Raw genomic sequence first — 18077 nt, 5'->3', positions numbered from 1 at the left:
TGCTGGGAGCTGGGTTTTCCCGTCACCACCTACCCGCCCCCGGCCTCAGGTCTGAAGTCAGAACCCTTCTGAGGGGCAGTCCCTAGACTCAGATCTATGTGGGCCTTCCTGGCTCTTGAGGGAGAGGGAGATGGCCAGAGTTATACTTGCCCCCGTTGATCAGCACTTGTGCTGTTTTCACAGCAGAAAACGGGCTGAAAATGGCTGATCTAGGCTGGGCGCGGCGGCTCAAGTCTGTAATCCCAGCACTTCGAGAGGTGGAGGCTGGAGGATCACTTGAGGTCCGGAGCTCGAGACCAGCCTGGCCAATGTGGTGAAACCCCATTTCTACTAAAAATACAAAAAGTAGCCAGGCGTGGTGGCAGGCGCCTGTAATCCCATCGACATGGGAGGCTGAGGCAGAAGAATCTCTTGAACCCAGGACGTGGAGGTTGCAGTGAGCCAAGATCGTGCCATTGCGCTCCAGCCTGGGGGACAGAGGGAGACTCCTCTAGAAAAAAAAAAAGGCTGATCTAGAGCAGGAAGGAATTGAGGGGTCAGAGGACAGGGCTGGGAATTCTCTGTGGAGAAGGAAAAGCCAGGAAACCATCTCAGGCAGTGGAGGAGAGCAGTGGAGGGGAGCAGTGGAGGGGAGCAGTGAGGGGAGCAGTGGAGGGGAGCAGTGGAGGGGAGCAGTGGAGGGGAGCAGTGGAGGGGAGCAGTGAGGGGGGCAGTGGAGGGGGGCAGTGGAGGGGGCAGTGGAGGGGGCAGTGGAGGGGAGCAGTGGAGGGGGGCAGTGGAGGGGGGCAGTGGAGGGGGGCAGTGGAGGGGGGCAGTGGAGGGGAGCAGTGGAGGGGGGCAGTGGAGGGGGGCAGTGGAGGGGGGCAGTGGAGGGGAGCAGTGAGGGGAGGCACAGGGCAAAGGCAGTTTTCTCCTTGGGCTGGGAGAAGACAGACAGAGGCCCAGGGCCCTGTGGCCTGGCTGAGCCCCAGAGAAGGAGAGACACTGGCCTATGAGAAGCAAGACATACACCCAAGATGTGACTCCCAGCCAGACACAGCCCAGTTCCACCTTCAGACACACCCACAAACTCAGGCACCCATGTCCTTGGAAACACAATCACACGCACAGAGAAGAGCCTTCCGGCTGACGACAACCCGGACTGTGAGGATCAGGCTGAGGGCGATCTCGGTGGCAGCAACCCTCCTGCCCTGAAGCTGCTACAGGACAACTGCAGCCTCTGTGTCCTGGCCAGGGACTGTGGCCTCCTGACCAGCAGGGCCTCTCCAGGCACCCAGGGCTCCTAAGCACCTTTGCTGCCTCCTTCGTCCTCAGGTCCGGAAGTACCAGCATGGCCCTTCCTTCCTCACAAGACTACAGAAGAGCTCCCAAAGGGCAGTCTCAGCCGTGTCAGATTCAGGAGGGAGGGTAGCAGGGAAGAGACTGTGGCCCCATTCTGCAGACGAGAGAACTGAGGCTCAGTATGGAGAAGCAGCTCATCCATAGTCACCCCCCAGGATAAAAGCCAAGTTGGTCAAAGAACCTGCTTCCCTATGTCCAGGCTCATAGTCCATACCACAATCTTTGCTCTCGCCTTAGCAATCTGAGCCGCCTTCCAGCTAAACTAGCTCTAGGGCTTGGCCCCAAAGGGAGGCTGCTTGGCACAGCCACTTCCTAGGGTGGGGCAAGCAGGAGAGACCCTGGGCTTGCCCGAGGAATCCCTGCCCTTTCTTCCAGCCACAGACAAGCCTGAAAGGTTCAGTGCTAATCCAGAGATGGGGCTACGTGGGTTGGAGGGAAGTACTGGCTGCCAGTCTCACCTGCCTCACCTGCCAGTCTCCTGCCCACCAAAAGGAACCTTCTGACCTGAGCTACCAGTCAAACTCTTCTTCCAAAAGGGAAGACAAAGAGAGGAGTTAAACCCTTGCCTGGGAACTAAAGCCTGGGTTCTAGTCCAGCTCTGCCTCTCCCTCCTGTGTGACCCCAGATGGTCACTTGCCCTCTCTGGGCCAGTCATCTTCACCTGAATGGATGATGGTTGGGCCAGATGATTGCTAAGGCCTGGAACCTGGAGCCAGGGCAGTTCTGGGGTCGTCCTCTTACGGAACGTCCAGCTGAAGTGGACATCGGAGGTCAACCAGTCTGATTGCCACTTCCCTGCAGCCCTGCAGCACCCCAGAACTTTCGCCCTACAGTAGTCACTCTGCAACAGCAGCCTGACCCAGAAACTCCAAACACATTTGCTGGTGGTTCAGTCCCAAAACGTCCTGGTTGAGATTTGCCAAATTATCTCCAGACAGAGCTCCAAGCCCTATACCCACAGCTTTTTCCCCAAGACTGTCGGTCCACTCCCTCCCCTGCTCCCCATCACCCTACCTGTCTGCATTCCTCAGTGGTGCATTTACTCCACAAATATTTATTGAGCATCTACAATGTGCCAGGCACTGTTTCTGCAGCTGGGGATACAGTAGTGAACAGTGGACAAAATTTCCGTCCCTTCCAGAGCTGTTGTTCCAGTAAGTTGGTCAGAACTGACCAAGAAATAGTACGGTGAGGCCATGATTTTCCACACTCTGGACAATACACCATCCTACAGCTGTACATTCCTCAATGGCAGAGACTACAGTTGAATTATCCTTGATTCCCAACACTGGTCCTAATGCTCAGAAGTCTTCATAGGTGAATGAGTGAGAGGATAGATAATGAGTGAAAGACAAATGAGTGGAAGGAAGGATGGTTGGTTGTATAGATGCCCAGATAAATGGATGAATGAATAATGGAGAGATGATAGAATGAGGGATGGGTGGATGACGGATAGATGATGGATGGATGGATGGATGGATGGATAGATGATGGAATGGGTAGATGAGTGGATGGATGATGGATGGATGGATATATGGATGGGGGGATGGAAAATGGATAGATGATGGGTAGATGAGTGAATGGATGATGGATGGATGGATGAATAAATGATTGATGGATGGATGAATAGATGATTGATGGGTGAATAAATGACAGATGGATGGATGGATGGATGGATGATGGGATGGGTAGATGAGTGGATGGATGATGGATGGATGGATGGATGGATGATGGGATGGGTAGATGAGTGAATGGATGATGGATGGATGGATGGATGATGGGATGGGTAGATGAGTGGATGGATGATGGATGGATGGATGAATAAATGATTGATGGATGGATGAATAGATGATTGATGGGTGAATAAATGACAGATGGATGGATGGATGGATGGATGGATGGATGGATGGATGGATGATGGGATGGGTAGATGAGTGGATGGATGATGGATGGATGGATGGATGATGGATGGATGGATGGATGGATGATGGGATTGGTAGATGAGTGAATGGATGATGGATGGATGGATGGATGATTGGATGGGTAGATGAGTGGATGGATGATGGATGGATGTACAGATGATATATGGATGGATGGATGATGGATGGATGACGGGTAGATGAGTGGATGGATGATGGATGGATGGATGGATGGATGAATAGATGATGGATGGGTGAATAAATGATAGATGGATGGATGGATAATAAGTAATTGGGAGGGGAGGATAGGTGGACAGGACCAATAAGCAAGTAAACCTACATAACCTTAAACCAAAATGTTGGGAGGTTGCATCCTTCAGGTGACTTCCACTGTGCTCTCAGCTGCTTAAAGCCTTTACCTCTCCTAAGCCTCATCCCCTTCCCAATCTCTCACAAGAAGATGAGGAGCAGTCCTTTGTCTCTGCCCTACCTCCCTACCTACTCAAGGCCTTCTCTCAGAGTCCACAGGGACCCAAAGATGGTCCAGAAAGCCGTATCACAAGAATATGTATCCACTCCAGACCTGAGGCTGAGAACCCGAGGGAAAGGAAGAAGCATTTCCTCATCGCTCCATAGTGTCCTCATGTATGCCAAGGGCCGTGCTGGGCCACCCAGCTGCTTGCTCACCAGCTCATCATTTTCCTGCCTGCTCTTTTTTTCTTTTTTTTTTTTTTTTTTTTTTTTTTGAGACGGAGTCTCGCTCTGTCACCCAGGCTAGAGTGCAGTGGCACGATCTCGGCTCACTGCAAGCTCCACCTCCCAGGTTCACGCCATTCTCCTGCCTCACCCTCCCAAGTAGCTGGGACTACAGGTGCCCGCCACCACACCCAGCTAGTTTTTTGTATTTTTAGTAGAGATGGGGTTTCACCGTGTTAGCCAGGATGGTCTCGATCTCCTGACCTCGTGATCCACCTGCCTTGGCCTCCCAAAGTGCTGGGATTACAGGTGTGAGCCACCGCACCCGGCCTCCTGCCTGCCCTTTTATTGACTCATCTACTTACTCAAAAGCTACTAATGTCCTCTGTGTAAGAAACGCAGGGAGACAGAAGGGAAGAGATGAACCTTCCAGGGACCCCACGCTCAGAGATCTCAACCAGAGCTAACACATCATCCCAATGACCACGTGAACCTCTTCAGAGAGAGGTTGGGCTACGGGAGCTCAGAGGAAGAGAAGATCCTTCCAGTTGAAGACAGGGATCAGGGAGGGCTCTGTGCTCTTTTGGGGTGGGATGTGGTCTGGGTCTTGACACCATCCTCTGGTTTGGGAAAAGCCCCAAAGGCAGAACAGCATGAGAAAGCCTCAGGAGAAGGGGAGGTCTATGTCTGGAGAAGGAAGCCCTTGTCAGCTGGAGCACCAGACATGAGAAGACAGTGATAAGCGCAGGGCTGGGAAGGACCCCAACTGTTGGGCAAAGACCTAACTCCTGGGGCAAAGCAGCTGCTAGACTGTGAGGGTCTGTCCTGTACTTGCTCTACTGGTCACTTTACACACCACATCCCACCCAGCGTCATAAGCACGTGGCAAGGCCTTAGCCCTGTGACACCCTGGCTGCTGACCTGCTGTAGGCGATGTTTGTTTCTTCCTGCCTTCTCTCCAGACCAAAGGGCACCAGCTGGGCGTGGTTGATTCAGGTGAGCAGACAATTCTATACCATTTCTACTGCATTTCTGTTCCTTTGAAGTCAAAGAACTATCCCTGAACAGTCCAGGGCTGGGAAGGAGACTGCCCATTCATTTGCTTTGTGCCAAGAAATGCCCAAGTGCTCTGGGCTCTGCAAGGCCAGTGGCTCCACAACCTCCATCAGTCTGCATCTCTGACCCTGGGCATCAGTTTTCCAGGGTCCAGGAAGGAAGCAGAGATGACAGCTACTGTCAGGGAATGGCATGATAGTTCAGGAACACTCTCAGGTCCAAAAGTCTCTCCCAACTCCAGACTCCCTGGTGCTTTTGATTCCACCATTAGCACCTGTTTCCTTAGGGGTCAGCATTGCCCTCTTTCTTCACCTATAATTTATATATATTTTTCTCTTTTTTTTTTTTTTAAGACAGAATCTTGCTCTGTCACCCAGGCTAGAGTGCAGTGGCACAGTCTCGGCTTACTGCAACCTCCAGCTCCCAAGTTCAAGCAATTCTCCTGCCTCAGCCTCTCAAGTAGCTGGGATTACAGGTGCCTACCACCGTACCCACCTAATTTTTGTAGTTTTTTTTAGTAGAGACAGGGTTTCACCATGTTGGCCAGGCTAGTCTCAAACTCCTGACCTTGTGATCCACCTACCTTGACCTCCCAAAGTTCTGGGATTACAGGCGGAGCCACCGTACCTGGCCTTTCTTTCTTTTTTTTTTTTTTTTTGAGACAGAGTTTTGCTCTGTTGCCCAGGCTGGAGTGCAGTGGCACAATCTTGGCTCACTGCAACCTCCACCTCCTGGGTTCAAGCGATTCTCCTGCCTCAGCCTCCCAAGTAGTTGGTACTACAGGCGCCCACCACCACACCTGGCTAATTTTTGTATTTTTAGTAGAGACAGGGTTTTACCATGTTGGCCAGGCTGGTCTCGAACTCCTGACCTCAAATGATCCACCTGCCTCGGCCTCCCAAAGTGCTGGGATTACAGGCTTGAGCCACCGCGCCCGACCTATTCTTATATTTTCTGTTTCTCTCTAGGCCCAAGTCCCCTACTCAGTTCTGAGGGGGATGCCCAAACCTTCACATGAGGGTCCTCAGAGAGCCTTTGGGGCAGAGGAGTGGACACCAATTCAGGACACACATCAAGCTCAGCTCTTGGCTGGGCTGAGGAGGCTTTGCCGAACTAAGCCTGGAGCTAAGTCTATGAATGGGGGGATGGGCTCAGAGCAGGTGGCTTGACGGGTCCTGCTGAGGAAAAAACCTGGGATTCTCCCAAAACTCTGTCCTCAATTTTTTCCCGAGGTCCAAACCTCCCCTGGAAAAGTGAGAACGGAGGGGAAGTGGGAGGAGAGCCAGGGAGGTGGTCCTTGCCCGCTCAGCTCAGGGATGTCTCGGCCCTTCTCTGGACAAGTCCACCCAGACCCAGGCTGCCCCCTTGGCCCCACACGACACCTGTCTGGCTCCACTTCCACCAGTTTTCCCTCTTGCATTCCAAGATGGGGCCTCCACCTGGGTGTCCCTCAGGCACCTCTTACCCAACATTTCACAACTGAATTTGGCTCATTCCTCCTGACCTGGATCTTCTCCTGTGGTACACCATGTCAGAGACGGTCTCGCCATCCCTCCAGTCCCTCCCACCGGGATTCCTCCTTCTCCCTTACTCCCATGCCTGGGCCTGCAGATCCTGTGATACTGACACCCCTCTGTGCTGTCCCCTCCTCTTTATCCCTGACCACCCAGGCTCACACATCACCACCTATCACCTGGGCTTCCCAAAGGTCTCCTCATGGTCTCCCTGCCGTCAGCCTCTCCTCCAATCCATCATCCATGCAGATCCCCCAGAGTCACCTCTCCAAAAGGCACATCTCACCATGCCCTCCCTCCCACAAAAAAATCCCTCCATGGCTCCCCACTGCCCTCAGGATTGTCCAATTTCCTTGACTGACCGCCAAGGAAGTCAAAGGGACTCATCTCCCCAAAGACTCCTCTACCGCCCAACGTTTCAGCTACACCAGACTCCTCACCTCAGTGCCCCCACTCTGAGCCACTGCTCCCATATCTCTCTGCCCGAGATGTACTTTTCCTTCCTCTCCACATCTTCTCTAGCACCGCCTCCTCCAGGAAGTCCCCTGAGACTGCCTACAGGATCAGAATAACCTGCCGCTCTTCAGGCCCCACGGGGCTAGTTCACCTCTCTCTGGTCGCTTCCCACTCTCTCCTCGACTCCCCTTTCACCAGACTGTGAGCAGGCGTGGCGATTTTTCTCTCCATGTCCCAAGCTCGTTATCCTGAGCCCAACCCTGGGGCTGGTACACAGGACACCTCAGTGATTATAGCTCCAACTAACAGCGGGGAAGCACCAAGCTCACCCCTGGCTGAAAGGGGGCCTGGGATACAGGCAGAGGAGGCAGGGCCACCCCGGGTTCAAGGGACGCACAGACGAAGCGGGCTGGGGGACAGCTTGAGAGGCACCGAATGAGCTGGGGGGGCAGAATCTACACTGGAGGCAGCAGAGGGGCGGGACGGGCGACCCTGGAGAGGTCCTTCTCTGCTCCAGGCCTCCTCCATGTCCCCAGCCAAGAAGTAAAGCTCATCATTCCAGCCCGGCCCAGTTCCCAGGGACCCCGTGGAGTGATGGGGACAATGATGATGGGGAGGGTCACAGAACACCCTCAATGCCGGCACATGCTGAGCTCTGACCGCGTGCCAGGCGCCACACTGAGCACTTTGCTGACTTGATCCCAATGAACCGTCATCCTATCGTTGGTGCCACTGCCGGTGTCCCCATTCCAAAGGTGGAGTTCAAGAACTTGAATAACCCGGCTGGTTGCACAGTGGATGGAAAGCCGTTGGTGTGTGTGGAAAACGTGCCTGGCAGAGGGTCCAGGTCACCTGGAACTTCCACCCAGCATTCTGCTCCTCGTCTCAAGGATGGCTCCAGCCATCCCTCACCTCCCTCAGGAGCCCTCCTGACTGCTCCTGCCTCAGCATCCCCTGATCCCTCCAAGGAGGCTTCCCTAATTGTGCCAGTCACACTGACCACCGCAGCTCAGCCCCCTGAGTGTGCTGTGCTCCCCCCAGCACCATCCCCCAGTCATACCTCGCCGGGCACCGGGCCACCTCAGGCGAGACTGAGAGTCTCAGGTCTCCCCAAGGCGAGGGCTCCCTGGGGGTTGCCAGGCCCCCCGCTCCTGCCCCTCACAGTGCCGCAGTCCCAGTCCCGAGCCCTCCGGACCCACCTCTTCTTTGTGGGGGTGATCTCCGCCGCCCTCTTCTCAGGCAGGACAGCAGGGTTCCCACTGGGGGCGGCAACTCTCTTGCCCATGAGAGGCACCGTCTCCTTGGGGTGGGCATTCATGGCTGGAATACAACAACAGGGCAGATGCTCAGGCTGAGGAGACGGGGGGAGCTTCAGGGAATTTAGGATCCCCGTGTGGCTGTATCCAGCTCCCGTTCACACTCCCTGGGACAGGAAGCTCACTCCTCCCTTCCCAGGTCACCAACCCTTCTTCAAGGACAGAGAAGCTGTCCCCAAAGCTTCCCCAGCTCCCTGCTCTAGCACCCCTGATGCTATGGTCCTAGGAGAGGCCAGGAAGGTGTCCCAGTAGAGACCACCATGCCCCGATCCTCTCTCACGACACCATCTCAGCCGGCCAGTCCCCAGGCGGACTCCTGGGCACCAGCTCTGTTTTCTCGAGGCCCCTCTCCGATTTCGTGATGAGCAGCTCTCAAACAGTTCTGACCTCCGCAGAGCAAGATTATCACCTCCTTTGCTCTAGACGTTATGCTCCTAGTTACACAGCCTCACGCTCCTCGGGTGTTTTGGATTCCTCAGTGTCCAGGTGGTCTTGGCAGCCAATACACCCATCATCTCCCCCACCCTCCCAAAGCTGCGTGTAACCAGCTTATGGCTGCCGTCCATTAGACTCCCCTCCCACCTGCAGGGAGCAGCTGAGTCCCCTTACCCCAAGCGGAGGAGGCCGACCCCCTGTCCAGACCTGCTTTATTGATGCTCAGAGTGGGCTGGGCACGGTGCTGAGCCCCAAGGGGTGTGGGGAGTGGGGAAGGGGGACTGATACATCTTCCAACAAGACCAGGACAGACTGTACAGGCTGCTGTGTGGAGGAAGGACAAGCCGGGCAGAGGGCACGGCCTGGGAGGGTCAGGAGTGGTAGGAGTGGCGGGAGCTGCTGTGGCCAGAGAACCTGGGGAGCTCACGGGGACCCTGGCAACAAAAGCTGTGTGGGCAGGCTGGGCCCTGTGAAGTCCTTGCACACTGCATAAGAGCTGTGGCTTTAGCCGGGCACGGTGGCTCACACCTCTAATCCCAGCACTTGGGGAGGCCAAGGTGGGCAGATTGCCTGAGCTTAGGAGTTCAAGACCAACCTGGGCAACACGGTGAAACTCTGTCTCTACTAAAACACAAAAAATTAGCCGGGCGTGGTGGCGCACACCTGTAGGCCCAGATACTCAGGAGGCTGAGGCAGGAGAATCGCTTGAACCCAGGAGGTGGAGGTTGGACTGAGGCAGGAGAATCACTTGAACCCAGGAGGCGGAGGTTGCAGTGAGCCGAGATCGTGCCACCGCACTCCAGCCTGGGCAACAGAGCGAGACTCCGTCTCAAAAAAATGAATAAAAAATACATAAAGTTTTTATTAAACATAAAGAGCTACGGCTGATCCCCGGGGGCAGCTGGGAGTTGGGTGCTGCGTTGCGGGGTGGGGGACACCAGAAGCCAGGGGCCAGGACGAGGCTGCTGCAGGGGCCACAGGGACGGGGAAGGGGGCCAGCTGGCCACAGAGAGAGGACTCGGGCTGGGAAAGGGTTGTGTGGATAGGTGGTGACTGTGCAGTCAGGGGGTGCCACTCTCAGCTTGAGTCACCCTCAGGGGACTCACCCAGAGACACATAGGTGGGGGCAGGAAGATGGATTCCTGTAAGAAGAACCCAGTTGGGTGGGGTGGAGCTGGGGCCACTGGTGATCCCACCCCAATGGGAAAGCTTCCTGGAGGAAGTTTCCGGAACCGGATGTCATCAGGTTGGAGAGAGTCCCCCGCCCTCCAACTCAAACGGAGCAGGCTCAGGAGCAGGGAGGCATTGGCGAGGGAGAGCTTTGGCCCCGGAGCACAGGCACCTTGAGGCCAGGCAGGTGGAGCAGCCCACCGAGAGGGACTGCTGGGCTCCCGGCCTTCCCATGTCCAGTCACGGCCTGATGAGGACGGGCAACCTTTACGGCTTTCCCCATCCACACGTGGCCTTTGGTGAACTAAAAGGCTGGGAGGCACTGAGCATGAAGGAGACAGATGAAGGGCGCGTCTCACCCCTCCCAGGGCCTCTGTTTTCCTTTCTGAGAAGTGGGCTGAGTGGTCCCCAAGGACTCTGTGGCCCTGAGAGCTGGTTGCTCTCTGCCTTCCCTGGGCCTGAGAATGTGGCCTGCCGGGGGCCTCTGGGGCAGGAGAGGCTCAGGGACCTCCAGACTAGGGCCGCAGCAGCTATCATTAGCTCCCTGAGTCACCCCATAAACCCCACGTTCTCACCTGCTGGACTCTCTTGTTGCCCTGGCCCTCCCTCTCTCTCCCAATCCCTGACACTGATTGAAATGGTCTTTCCTGGGCGACAGAGCAGGCCGCAGAGCCACAGCTGCTGACTCAGCACCTGTGAGATGCCTGGGCCCCATCTCTCTCTCTCGCGGTGGGGCCACCGCCTCCCATCCTGAACTCCCATCACACTCCTGCCCCAGAAAGCCACCTCCCTGGGCCAGCCTGGGGAGGCAGGAGCCTCTCCTCTGCCCCTCAGCAGTGATAAGATTGAGATGTCCCTCCCCAGGATTCCCAAACCTCAGGGAAATATTCCTGAGTCTGTAAGGACCTGTATTCTCACATGTCCCTACAGCCAAGAGCGCACGGCCTTGCTCTCCTCGCTGGGGCCCAAGCTCCTTCCAACCCTCCTCCCAAGGCCTATTGGCCAAGGGCAGACATGGCCCAGAGGACCTCTGAGGGCCACGCTCTGGGCTCCCCAGGGACCTTGGAGATGACCAGCTGCCTTGTGCAGGGAAGACTCACCTGGTGAGGTTCTGGGTGGTCGTGGCAACCCTCGCTCTGAGATCACCGCATGTCTGGGGCCCAAGGCCCCTGGGTGGGACTGTGGCTGAGGCGGTGGAAAGCTCTCATTGCAGGCAGAGGGATGGCTGGAATGAGGCATCAGAGGCAGAACTGGCTGGGCCACCTGCCCTCGGCGCCAGGCAGGCCACGCCCACCGGCCACAGCTGCATTGCCCGCCCACGTGGCCCGTGTGAGTCACCCCCACACCCACACAGCAGCCTCACCCCCACCGGGGAAAGGGCAGGGGAGCCTGCAGGTGCCAAGGTCGAAGTTATGGGTCCAACTCCTCCCTCTCTGGCATTCCATGCTGGGCAGGGACTTCCCATCTCAGGCCTCAGTTTTCCCAACTAGGAAACGGGAATCTTAACACCTACTTTCCAAGGCTGCCGCGAAGAGCCAAAGAGATCACAGAGGCGGGAGGGCTTAGTGAAGGGTCAAGTGCTCTGCTCTGTCCCCCGGGGGGGAACACCACAGCCCAGGCCTGGCCTGGTTGACCTCAGCGCTGCCAGCCCCAAGACTTGGCACTTCTTCTCAAAAGTCGGTTCCTGGGATCAGGTCTCTCGGGGACAGAATTCCCCATTTAATACTTTCCACCAACAGTCACGCATCATGGCCCTTAGTGCCAGCCTCACCCCTTCCTGGCTGAATGAGCCTAGCAGGTCATTTCTCCGAGCCTCAGTCTCCTCATCTGTGAAACGTGCTTCATAAACCCACTTTGCAAGGTTATCGTGAGGCTTCAACAAGTGCCAGTAGAAAGGGCCAGAACAAGGCCCAGGGCACGGCAAGCACTCAATAAACAATGTCAGCTCTTAGCTGTGATTGCTTTTGTCATCTCCATGTATTCTCCCAGCAACTGCCCGGGCTGCCTTTCTCCAAGTCCAGGGCATCGCGGGAGGAATCGCTGCCCTCTCTCCTGGCCCAGGCTGCCGCTGTGAGGCGGGAGGAGCGAGGTCAGGACGGCCTTGTGTGCCTCGCGTCACTCAGGAACTGCACACCTGCTCCTCGGGGCGAGATGCGGACAAGACACGGCTGGGACAGAGCAGGAAGTCTCCGCTGATGAGGCCGGAGCTGGCGCGTGATGGGCAGGGAAATCCCCAGCTGTGAGTCTCGCAATTCCTCAGCATCACAACCTGCCTGGCCTGGGGAGGAGGCAGGAGGCGGGTGAGGCTTCCAGGCCATGGGAGAGCAGGACCCGTGGCCGCTCAGGGGCAGACCAGACTTGCAGGTGTGGGTGAAGCGGGAGACCAGTTCTGCCGTTGAAGTCAGGGGGTCCTGAAGTTCCCACTCACAATCTGAAATCTCATGACTGTGCCTGAAACTCCACCAGTAAAGCCCGACCTGGGGTTGAGCACAGCCTCCCGCCACTTGCTCGCTCGCCGTCTCCCGACCCAGCCCCGCGCCCTCCCGGCTTGCCTCAGACGCCAGGGGAGGAGGCTGCTGCCGAATGTCAGTGCTTCCGTGTCGCTTGTGTTCGTACCTTTTCTCAGTGGGCGGGTGGGAGCTGGTGAAAAAGGGACCTGTCTCCCACCCAGAGGTGTGCCTTGTGCCCAGCAAGGAAGAAGGGACCCCCCACTCTGCTATGAGAGGCAGCAGGAGCCAGGTCACCCAGTGGAGTCGCAGTCACTACTTAGGAAGCCCGAGCCCATCCCAATTCCGTCCCAAACACAGGGAAGCAGCGGCTTCGGCCCCTAGGTGGTCTGCGTTCAACCCCATTTAACCCAGCGCCTCGTGAGAGCCCATGGGAGAGGCCGTGGCAGGGACGCAGGTGGACGATGAGGGATTCAGAACTGGAGAAGGCCGTGTCCACCCTCGAGGAACTCGTGTGGGCCACAGGGACACAGGCTCAGGCAGGAACCATGACCCACCAGGCGGGGCATCAGGACAAAATGGGCTGAGACCCCCAAGGCGGGAGGGAGTCCCTCTGACGGGGTGTAGGGGATGGGTTCGGGAAAGAGGGCGCCTCTGCCTGGACTTGGAAGGAGGGAGGAAGCCACAAGAGAAAGCCACACCCACAGAGGCTCAGAGGCCAGGACCACGGCATCCTCAAAGAGCTGTGAGAGGCTCGGGCGACACACAGACCCAGAGGGCTGAACAGAGATGGGGCCACAAGCCAGGGTGCAGCCCACTGAGTGACTCCAGGCCGCTAGGGCAGACCTGACTCCTTAGTCCCACAGGGCTGTTGGCCCAGCCTCAGAGGGCTCATGGCCCGTGGCCTGGTGTGGATGCTGTCACCAATATGACGGAAAGGAACGGATTCACTGGGCTGAGCCAGCACCCCACACCACGGCCGTGCCCCTGCCTGTCTAGCCCCGGCTGAGCCTTGCCAGGGTTCAGGCCCCTGGGGGGGTTTCTGTCCTGTGTTTGGGGTCCACACAGCAGTCACAGGAGTGTGCAGCCATGAGTCTCACGCTGCAGGCGCCCAACTAGCACGGCCCGCCCCGTCTTGGCCAGCTCACAGCGACCTTTAGTGCCCATTCCCAGCCACCCCCATGCCTGGGAGTCTGGAAGGATGAAGGAGCTGCCCCCTGCACAGTGTCCGACTCCTCACTCTTGGTGGCAGCCATAAGCCACGCTGTGCCCACCTTTTATTGTGATCGCAGGTCCTTCTCTGGCAGTGGATGGAACACACAGAGCCTGGAGAGGCGACAGTCCCGAGAAGGAAACTTCCCAATTGGCACAACCAGGGGCGATGGGGCCGGGGCCTGGGGTGGGAGGCAGGCGGGGAGAGGGAGAGGGCAGCCTCCGGATATTCCTGCCCCAACTCTGCTCCCCCGAGGTCTGACTTTCAGACAGCCCCGAGGTGCCCATGGGTGCCCAGCCCGCCAGACTGAGCTCAGAGTGGAAGCCGTAGCCAGCAGCGTCCATCCGCATGATGCAGGGGCCGTCCTCTGCCTCTGTAGAGCACCCCACAGAGGACACACGAGGCGTCATTGAACAGGCCCCCTCTGCCTCCCAAAACTCCCAAGCCCTGCAGACACGAAGCCCAAGCAACAAGCCCACAAGTTCCACCCGCACAGGCGGAGAAGGAAAAGGGGGTCTCTGTAGGGCAGGGGCAAGCAAGGAGGGGCCGGCCCCCTCACACACTCTAGGAAATGCCCTTTTGGTGCAGTGAGGAAGGACAGAGGGAGCCAGGGAGACCTCCAACGCCAGCCTCACGCCCGAGCAGGCTGACCCGGACAATGGCCGGGAGAGGGTCCTGGCAGCCACCACTGTTCTTGAGCCAGGAGAGCTCAGCAGCTGCCCACAGTGGATTCTGGGCTGTGGCTCGTCCTGCTTCCCGGTGACGGCGGGAAGGACACGAAGACAGAGATAGCAGTAGACTTGACAGTTGCCAAGAGAGTCGGTTTTAAGTGTTCTCATCACACCGAAGAGTGAGGTGCTATATGTGTGAGACAGCTCGATTTGGCCATTCCACACTGTATTCATGTATCAAAACATCATGTTGTGTGTTGTGAATACATACAATTTCATTTGTCCATTAAAAATCAACTTTGAAAAGCATAAATATATAAATCAATAGCATGATATAAAACATTTTTTTTTGTTTCATTCCTGTTTTTACCATTTTGTTTTATGAGAGCATTAGCAAAGAAAAAGAACAGAGGCTGGGTGCAGTGGCTCACGCCTGTAATCCCAGGACTTTGGGAGGCTGAGGTGGGCAGATCACCTGAGGCTAGGAGTTCAAGACCAGCCTGGCCAACATGGTGAAACCCCATCTCTATTAAAAATACAAAATTAGCCGGCTGTGGTGCTGCACACTTGTAGTCCCAGCTGTTCGGGAGGCTGAGGCAGGAGAATTGCTTGAACCCAGGAGGCAGAGGTTGCAATGAGCCAAGACTGTGCCACCACACAGCCTAGGCAACAGAGCGAGACTCCATCTCAAGAAAGAAAAGAAAAGAAAAGAAAAAGAAAAAGAATGGAAAAGGGAAAAGGAAATAGATCAAAACAAAAATATAACATGCTATAGTGTAAATGCATACAACGCATTGGTCAATGCTAGTAAGTTTAAATTAAACAGAGAGAGAGAGACAGAAAAAAAGAAAAAAGATAAAATGACCACTACATACTTTTTAGAATGGCCCAAATCCAAAATGTGAACAGCACCAAATGCTGATGAGGACGTGGAGCCACAGGAACTCTTGGTCATCACTGGTGGGAATGTAAAACGATGCAGCCGGCTGGGCATGGTGGCTCAAGCCTGTAATCCCAGCACTTTGGGAGGCTGAGGCGGGCGGATCACGAGGTCAGGAGATCGAGACCATCCTGGCTAACACGGTGAAACCCCGTCTCTACTTAAAAAATACAAAAAAACTAGCCGGGCGAGGTGGCGGGCGTCTGTAGTCCCAGCTACTCGGGAGGCTGAGGCAGGAGAATGGCGTAAACCCGGGAGGCGGAGCTTGCAGTGAGCTGAGATCCGGCCACTGCACTCCAGCCTGGGTGACAGAGCAAAACTCTGTCTCAAAAAAAAAAAAAAAAAAAAAAAACGATGCAGCCACTTTGAAAGACACTTTGGTGGTTTCTTACAAAACTAAACATACTGTTAGCATTCAATCCAGCAACCACACTCTTTGGTGTTTACTTAAAGAAGCTGCAAACTTACACCCACACAAAAATTGCCCATGGATATTTATAGCAACTTTACTCATAACTGCCAAAACTTGGAAGCAACCAAAATGTCCTTCAGTAGGTGAATGGATAAAGAGTGGTACATCCGGCCAGGTGCGGTGGCTCACACCTGTAATCCCAGCACTTTGGGAGGCTGAGGAGGGCAGATCATGAGGTCGGGAGATTGAGACCATCTTGGCTAACACAGTGAAACCCCATCTCTACTAAAAATACAAAAAAAAAAAAAATTAACTGGGCGTGGTGGCAGGTGCCTGTAGTCCCAGCTACTCAGGAGGCTGAGGCAGGGGAATGGCGTGAACCCAGGAGGTGGAGCTTGCAGTGATACCAGATGGTGCCACTGCACTCCAGCCTGGGAGACAGAGCAAGACTCTGTCTCAAAAAAAAAAAAAAGACTGGTACATCCAACAGAATGGAATGTTATCCTCCAATGAAAGAAATGAGCTCTCATGCCATGAAAAGACATGGAGGAAACTCTAATGGAAAATACTAAGTAAAATAAATCAATCTGAAAAGGCTACGATGATGCCAACTACATGACATGCTGGAAAAGGCAGAAGCACGGAGGCAGTAAAAGATCAGTGGTTGGCCAGGCACGGTGGCTCACATCTGTAATCCCAGCATTTGAGGAGGCCAAGGCAGGCGGATTGCTTGAGGCCAGGAGTTCAAGACCTGGCCTGGGCAACATGATGAAAGCCCATCTCTACAAAAAATACAAAAATGAGCCAGGCATGGTGGCTCTCACCTGTAGTCCCAGCTACTCAGGAGGCTGAGGTGGGAGGATCCTTGAGCCCAGGAGGTCAAGACTGCAGTAAGCTGTGATTGCACCACTGCACTCCAGCCTGAGCGACAGAGCAGCAGAACTCCGTCTCAAAAAAAAAAATATGGTCAGTGGTTGCCAGGAGCTGGAGAGAGATCGAAGAATAGGTGGAGCATGGAGGATTTTTAGGGCAATAAAATTCCTCTGTCTGATACTATAATGGTAAACGCAGGTCATGCATTTGTCAAAACCCCAAGAGTGACCCCAGTGGACTTTGTGTTTTGTATTTTGGTTTCTTTTTTTTTTTTTTTTTTTTTTTTTGAGACGGAGTCACTCTGTTGCCCAGACTGGAGTGAACTGACAAGACCTCCGCTCACCACAACCTCCGCCTCTTGGGTTCAAGCGATTCTCCTGCCTCAGCCTCCCAAGTAGCTGGGGTAACAGACGTGCGTCACCATGCCTGGCTAATTTTTGTATTTTTAGTAGAGACGGGGTTTCACCGTGTTAGCCAGGCTGGTCTCAAACTCCTGACCTCAGGTGATCCGCCCGCCTCAGCCTCCCAAAGTGCTGGGATTACGGGCATGAGCCACGGCGCCTGGCTGGCCAGTTTTATTTTTAGAGCAACTTTAGGTTCACAGCAAAATTGACACCAAAAAGATACAGGGAGTTCTCATACACCTGCTGTGCCCACAACCTCCCTAGCTACTGACATCCTGCACCAGAGTGGTACATTGTTAAAATCAGTGAATCGACACTGATACATCATTATCATCCAAAGTCCAGCTCACGCCTGTATTCCCAGTACTTTGGGAAGCCCAGGCGGGTGGATCACTTGAGGTCAGGAGTTCAAGACCAGCCCCGCCAACACGGTGAAACCCCATTTCTACTAATACTACAAAAATTAGCCAGGCGTGGTGGCAGGCGCCTGTCATCCCAGCTACTAAGGAAGCTGAGGCAAGGGAATCCCTTGAACCCAGGAGGCAGAGGTTGCAGCAAGTCGAGATCACACCACTGCACTCCAGCCTGGGCGACAGAGCAAGACTCTGTCTCAAAAACAAAACAAAACAAAAAGCTGATCCAATTTACAGAAGTTTGCAGCTGTCTGACACCCACACATTTTCTAAGAAAGGCCTACAGGTAAAGCACGGAGTCCCAGGCCCACAGCAGGAAGCGAGAAGCCCTTTCACCTCCCTCTGGCCCAGGATAGGCTGGCATGCCCCAGCACATTCTCTGCCAGGCAGCCTGACACAGCAGTTAAGACCCAGGCTTGGGAGTCAGACTGCCTGGGGTCAAATCCAGGCAATGTGTTTACTGGCTGTGCAACCTTACTCACTGTTGGAACCTTGATTGTCTCATCTATAAAACGGAACTAATAATAACTTCTTCACGAGCTGTTAGGAGACTTAAAGGGAGATGCACATGGAGCACCTTCATAAACACTCCCCACATCCCAGCTGGCGGCCTTCATCCTCCAGGCTCCGGGTTCACTTGCCATGGTCACACGCAGGCACTGGGGGCACTAGCCCTGGGCTCTTCCGTGGGGCCTCCTATGTGGAGGCAGACATGATGCTAGAGCACAGGGAGGAGGGATCCCAGCATTTCCTCCCAAAACACCTCTCCTGGTAGAGCCCAAGCCCCAGCCTCAGCCAAAG

The 18077-nt window shown here is 55.3% G+C and overlaps 2 protein-coding genes across 12 annotated transcripts in view; one reads left to right on the top strand and one right to left on the bottom strand.

Moving 5' to 3' along the window:
• TRPV3 (transient receptor potential cation channel subfamily V member 3) overlaps positions 1-11128 on the bottom strand; it is a 51582-nt gene extending 40454 nt beyond the window's left edge. Inside the window, exons 1-2 of the mRNA XM_050765882.1 lie at positions 11004-11128; positions 8182-8302 (exon numbers count right to left, since the gene is read on the bottom strand). Coding sequence (XP_050621839.1) covers positions 8182-8300 — 119 coding nt within the window. The 5' untranslated portion in view covers positions 8301-8302; positions 11004-11128. The remainder of the gene's footprint in view (positions 1-8181; positions 8303-11003) is intronic.
• The window catches only part of EMC6 (ER membrane protein complex subunit 6), a 127618-nt gene continuing 110241 nt past the window's right edge, over positions 701-18077 (top strand). Inside the window, exon 1 of one of the 11 annotated variants that reach the window (XM_050765875.1) lies at positions 701-712. The gene's annotated coding sequence lies outside the window, so the exon portion shown is untranslated. The other 10 variants (XM_050765871.1, XM_050765870.1, XM_050765868.1 and 7 more) reach the window with 10 other exon arrangements.

The sequence above is a fragment of the Macaca thibetana genome, chromosome 16 (assembly GCF_024542745.1).
Source record: "Macaca thibetana thibetana isolate TM-01 chromosome 16, ASM2454274v1, whole genome shotgun sequence".
Taxonomy (NCBI): domain Eukaryota; kingdom Metazoa; phylum Chordata; class Mammalia; order Primates; family Cercopithecidae; genus Macaca; species Macaca thibetana.
The sequence above is the reverse complement of the archived record's forward strand: the minus strand, read 5'-3'. Positions and strand labels throughout refer to the sequence as shown.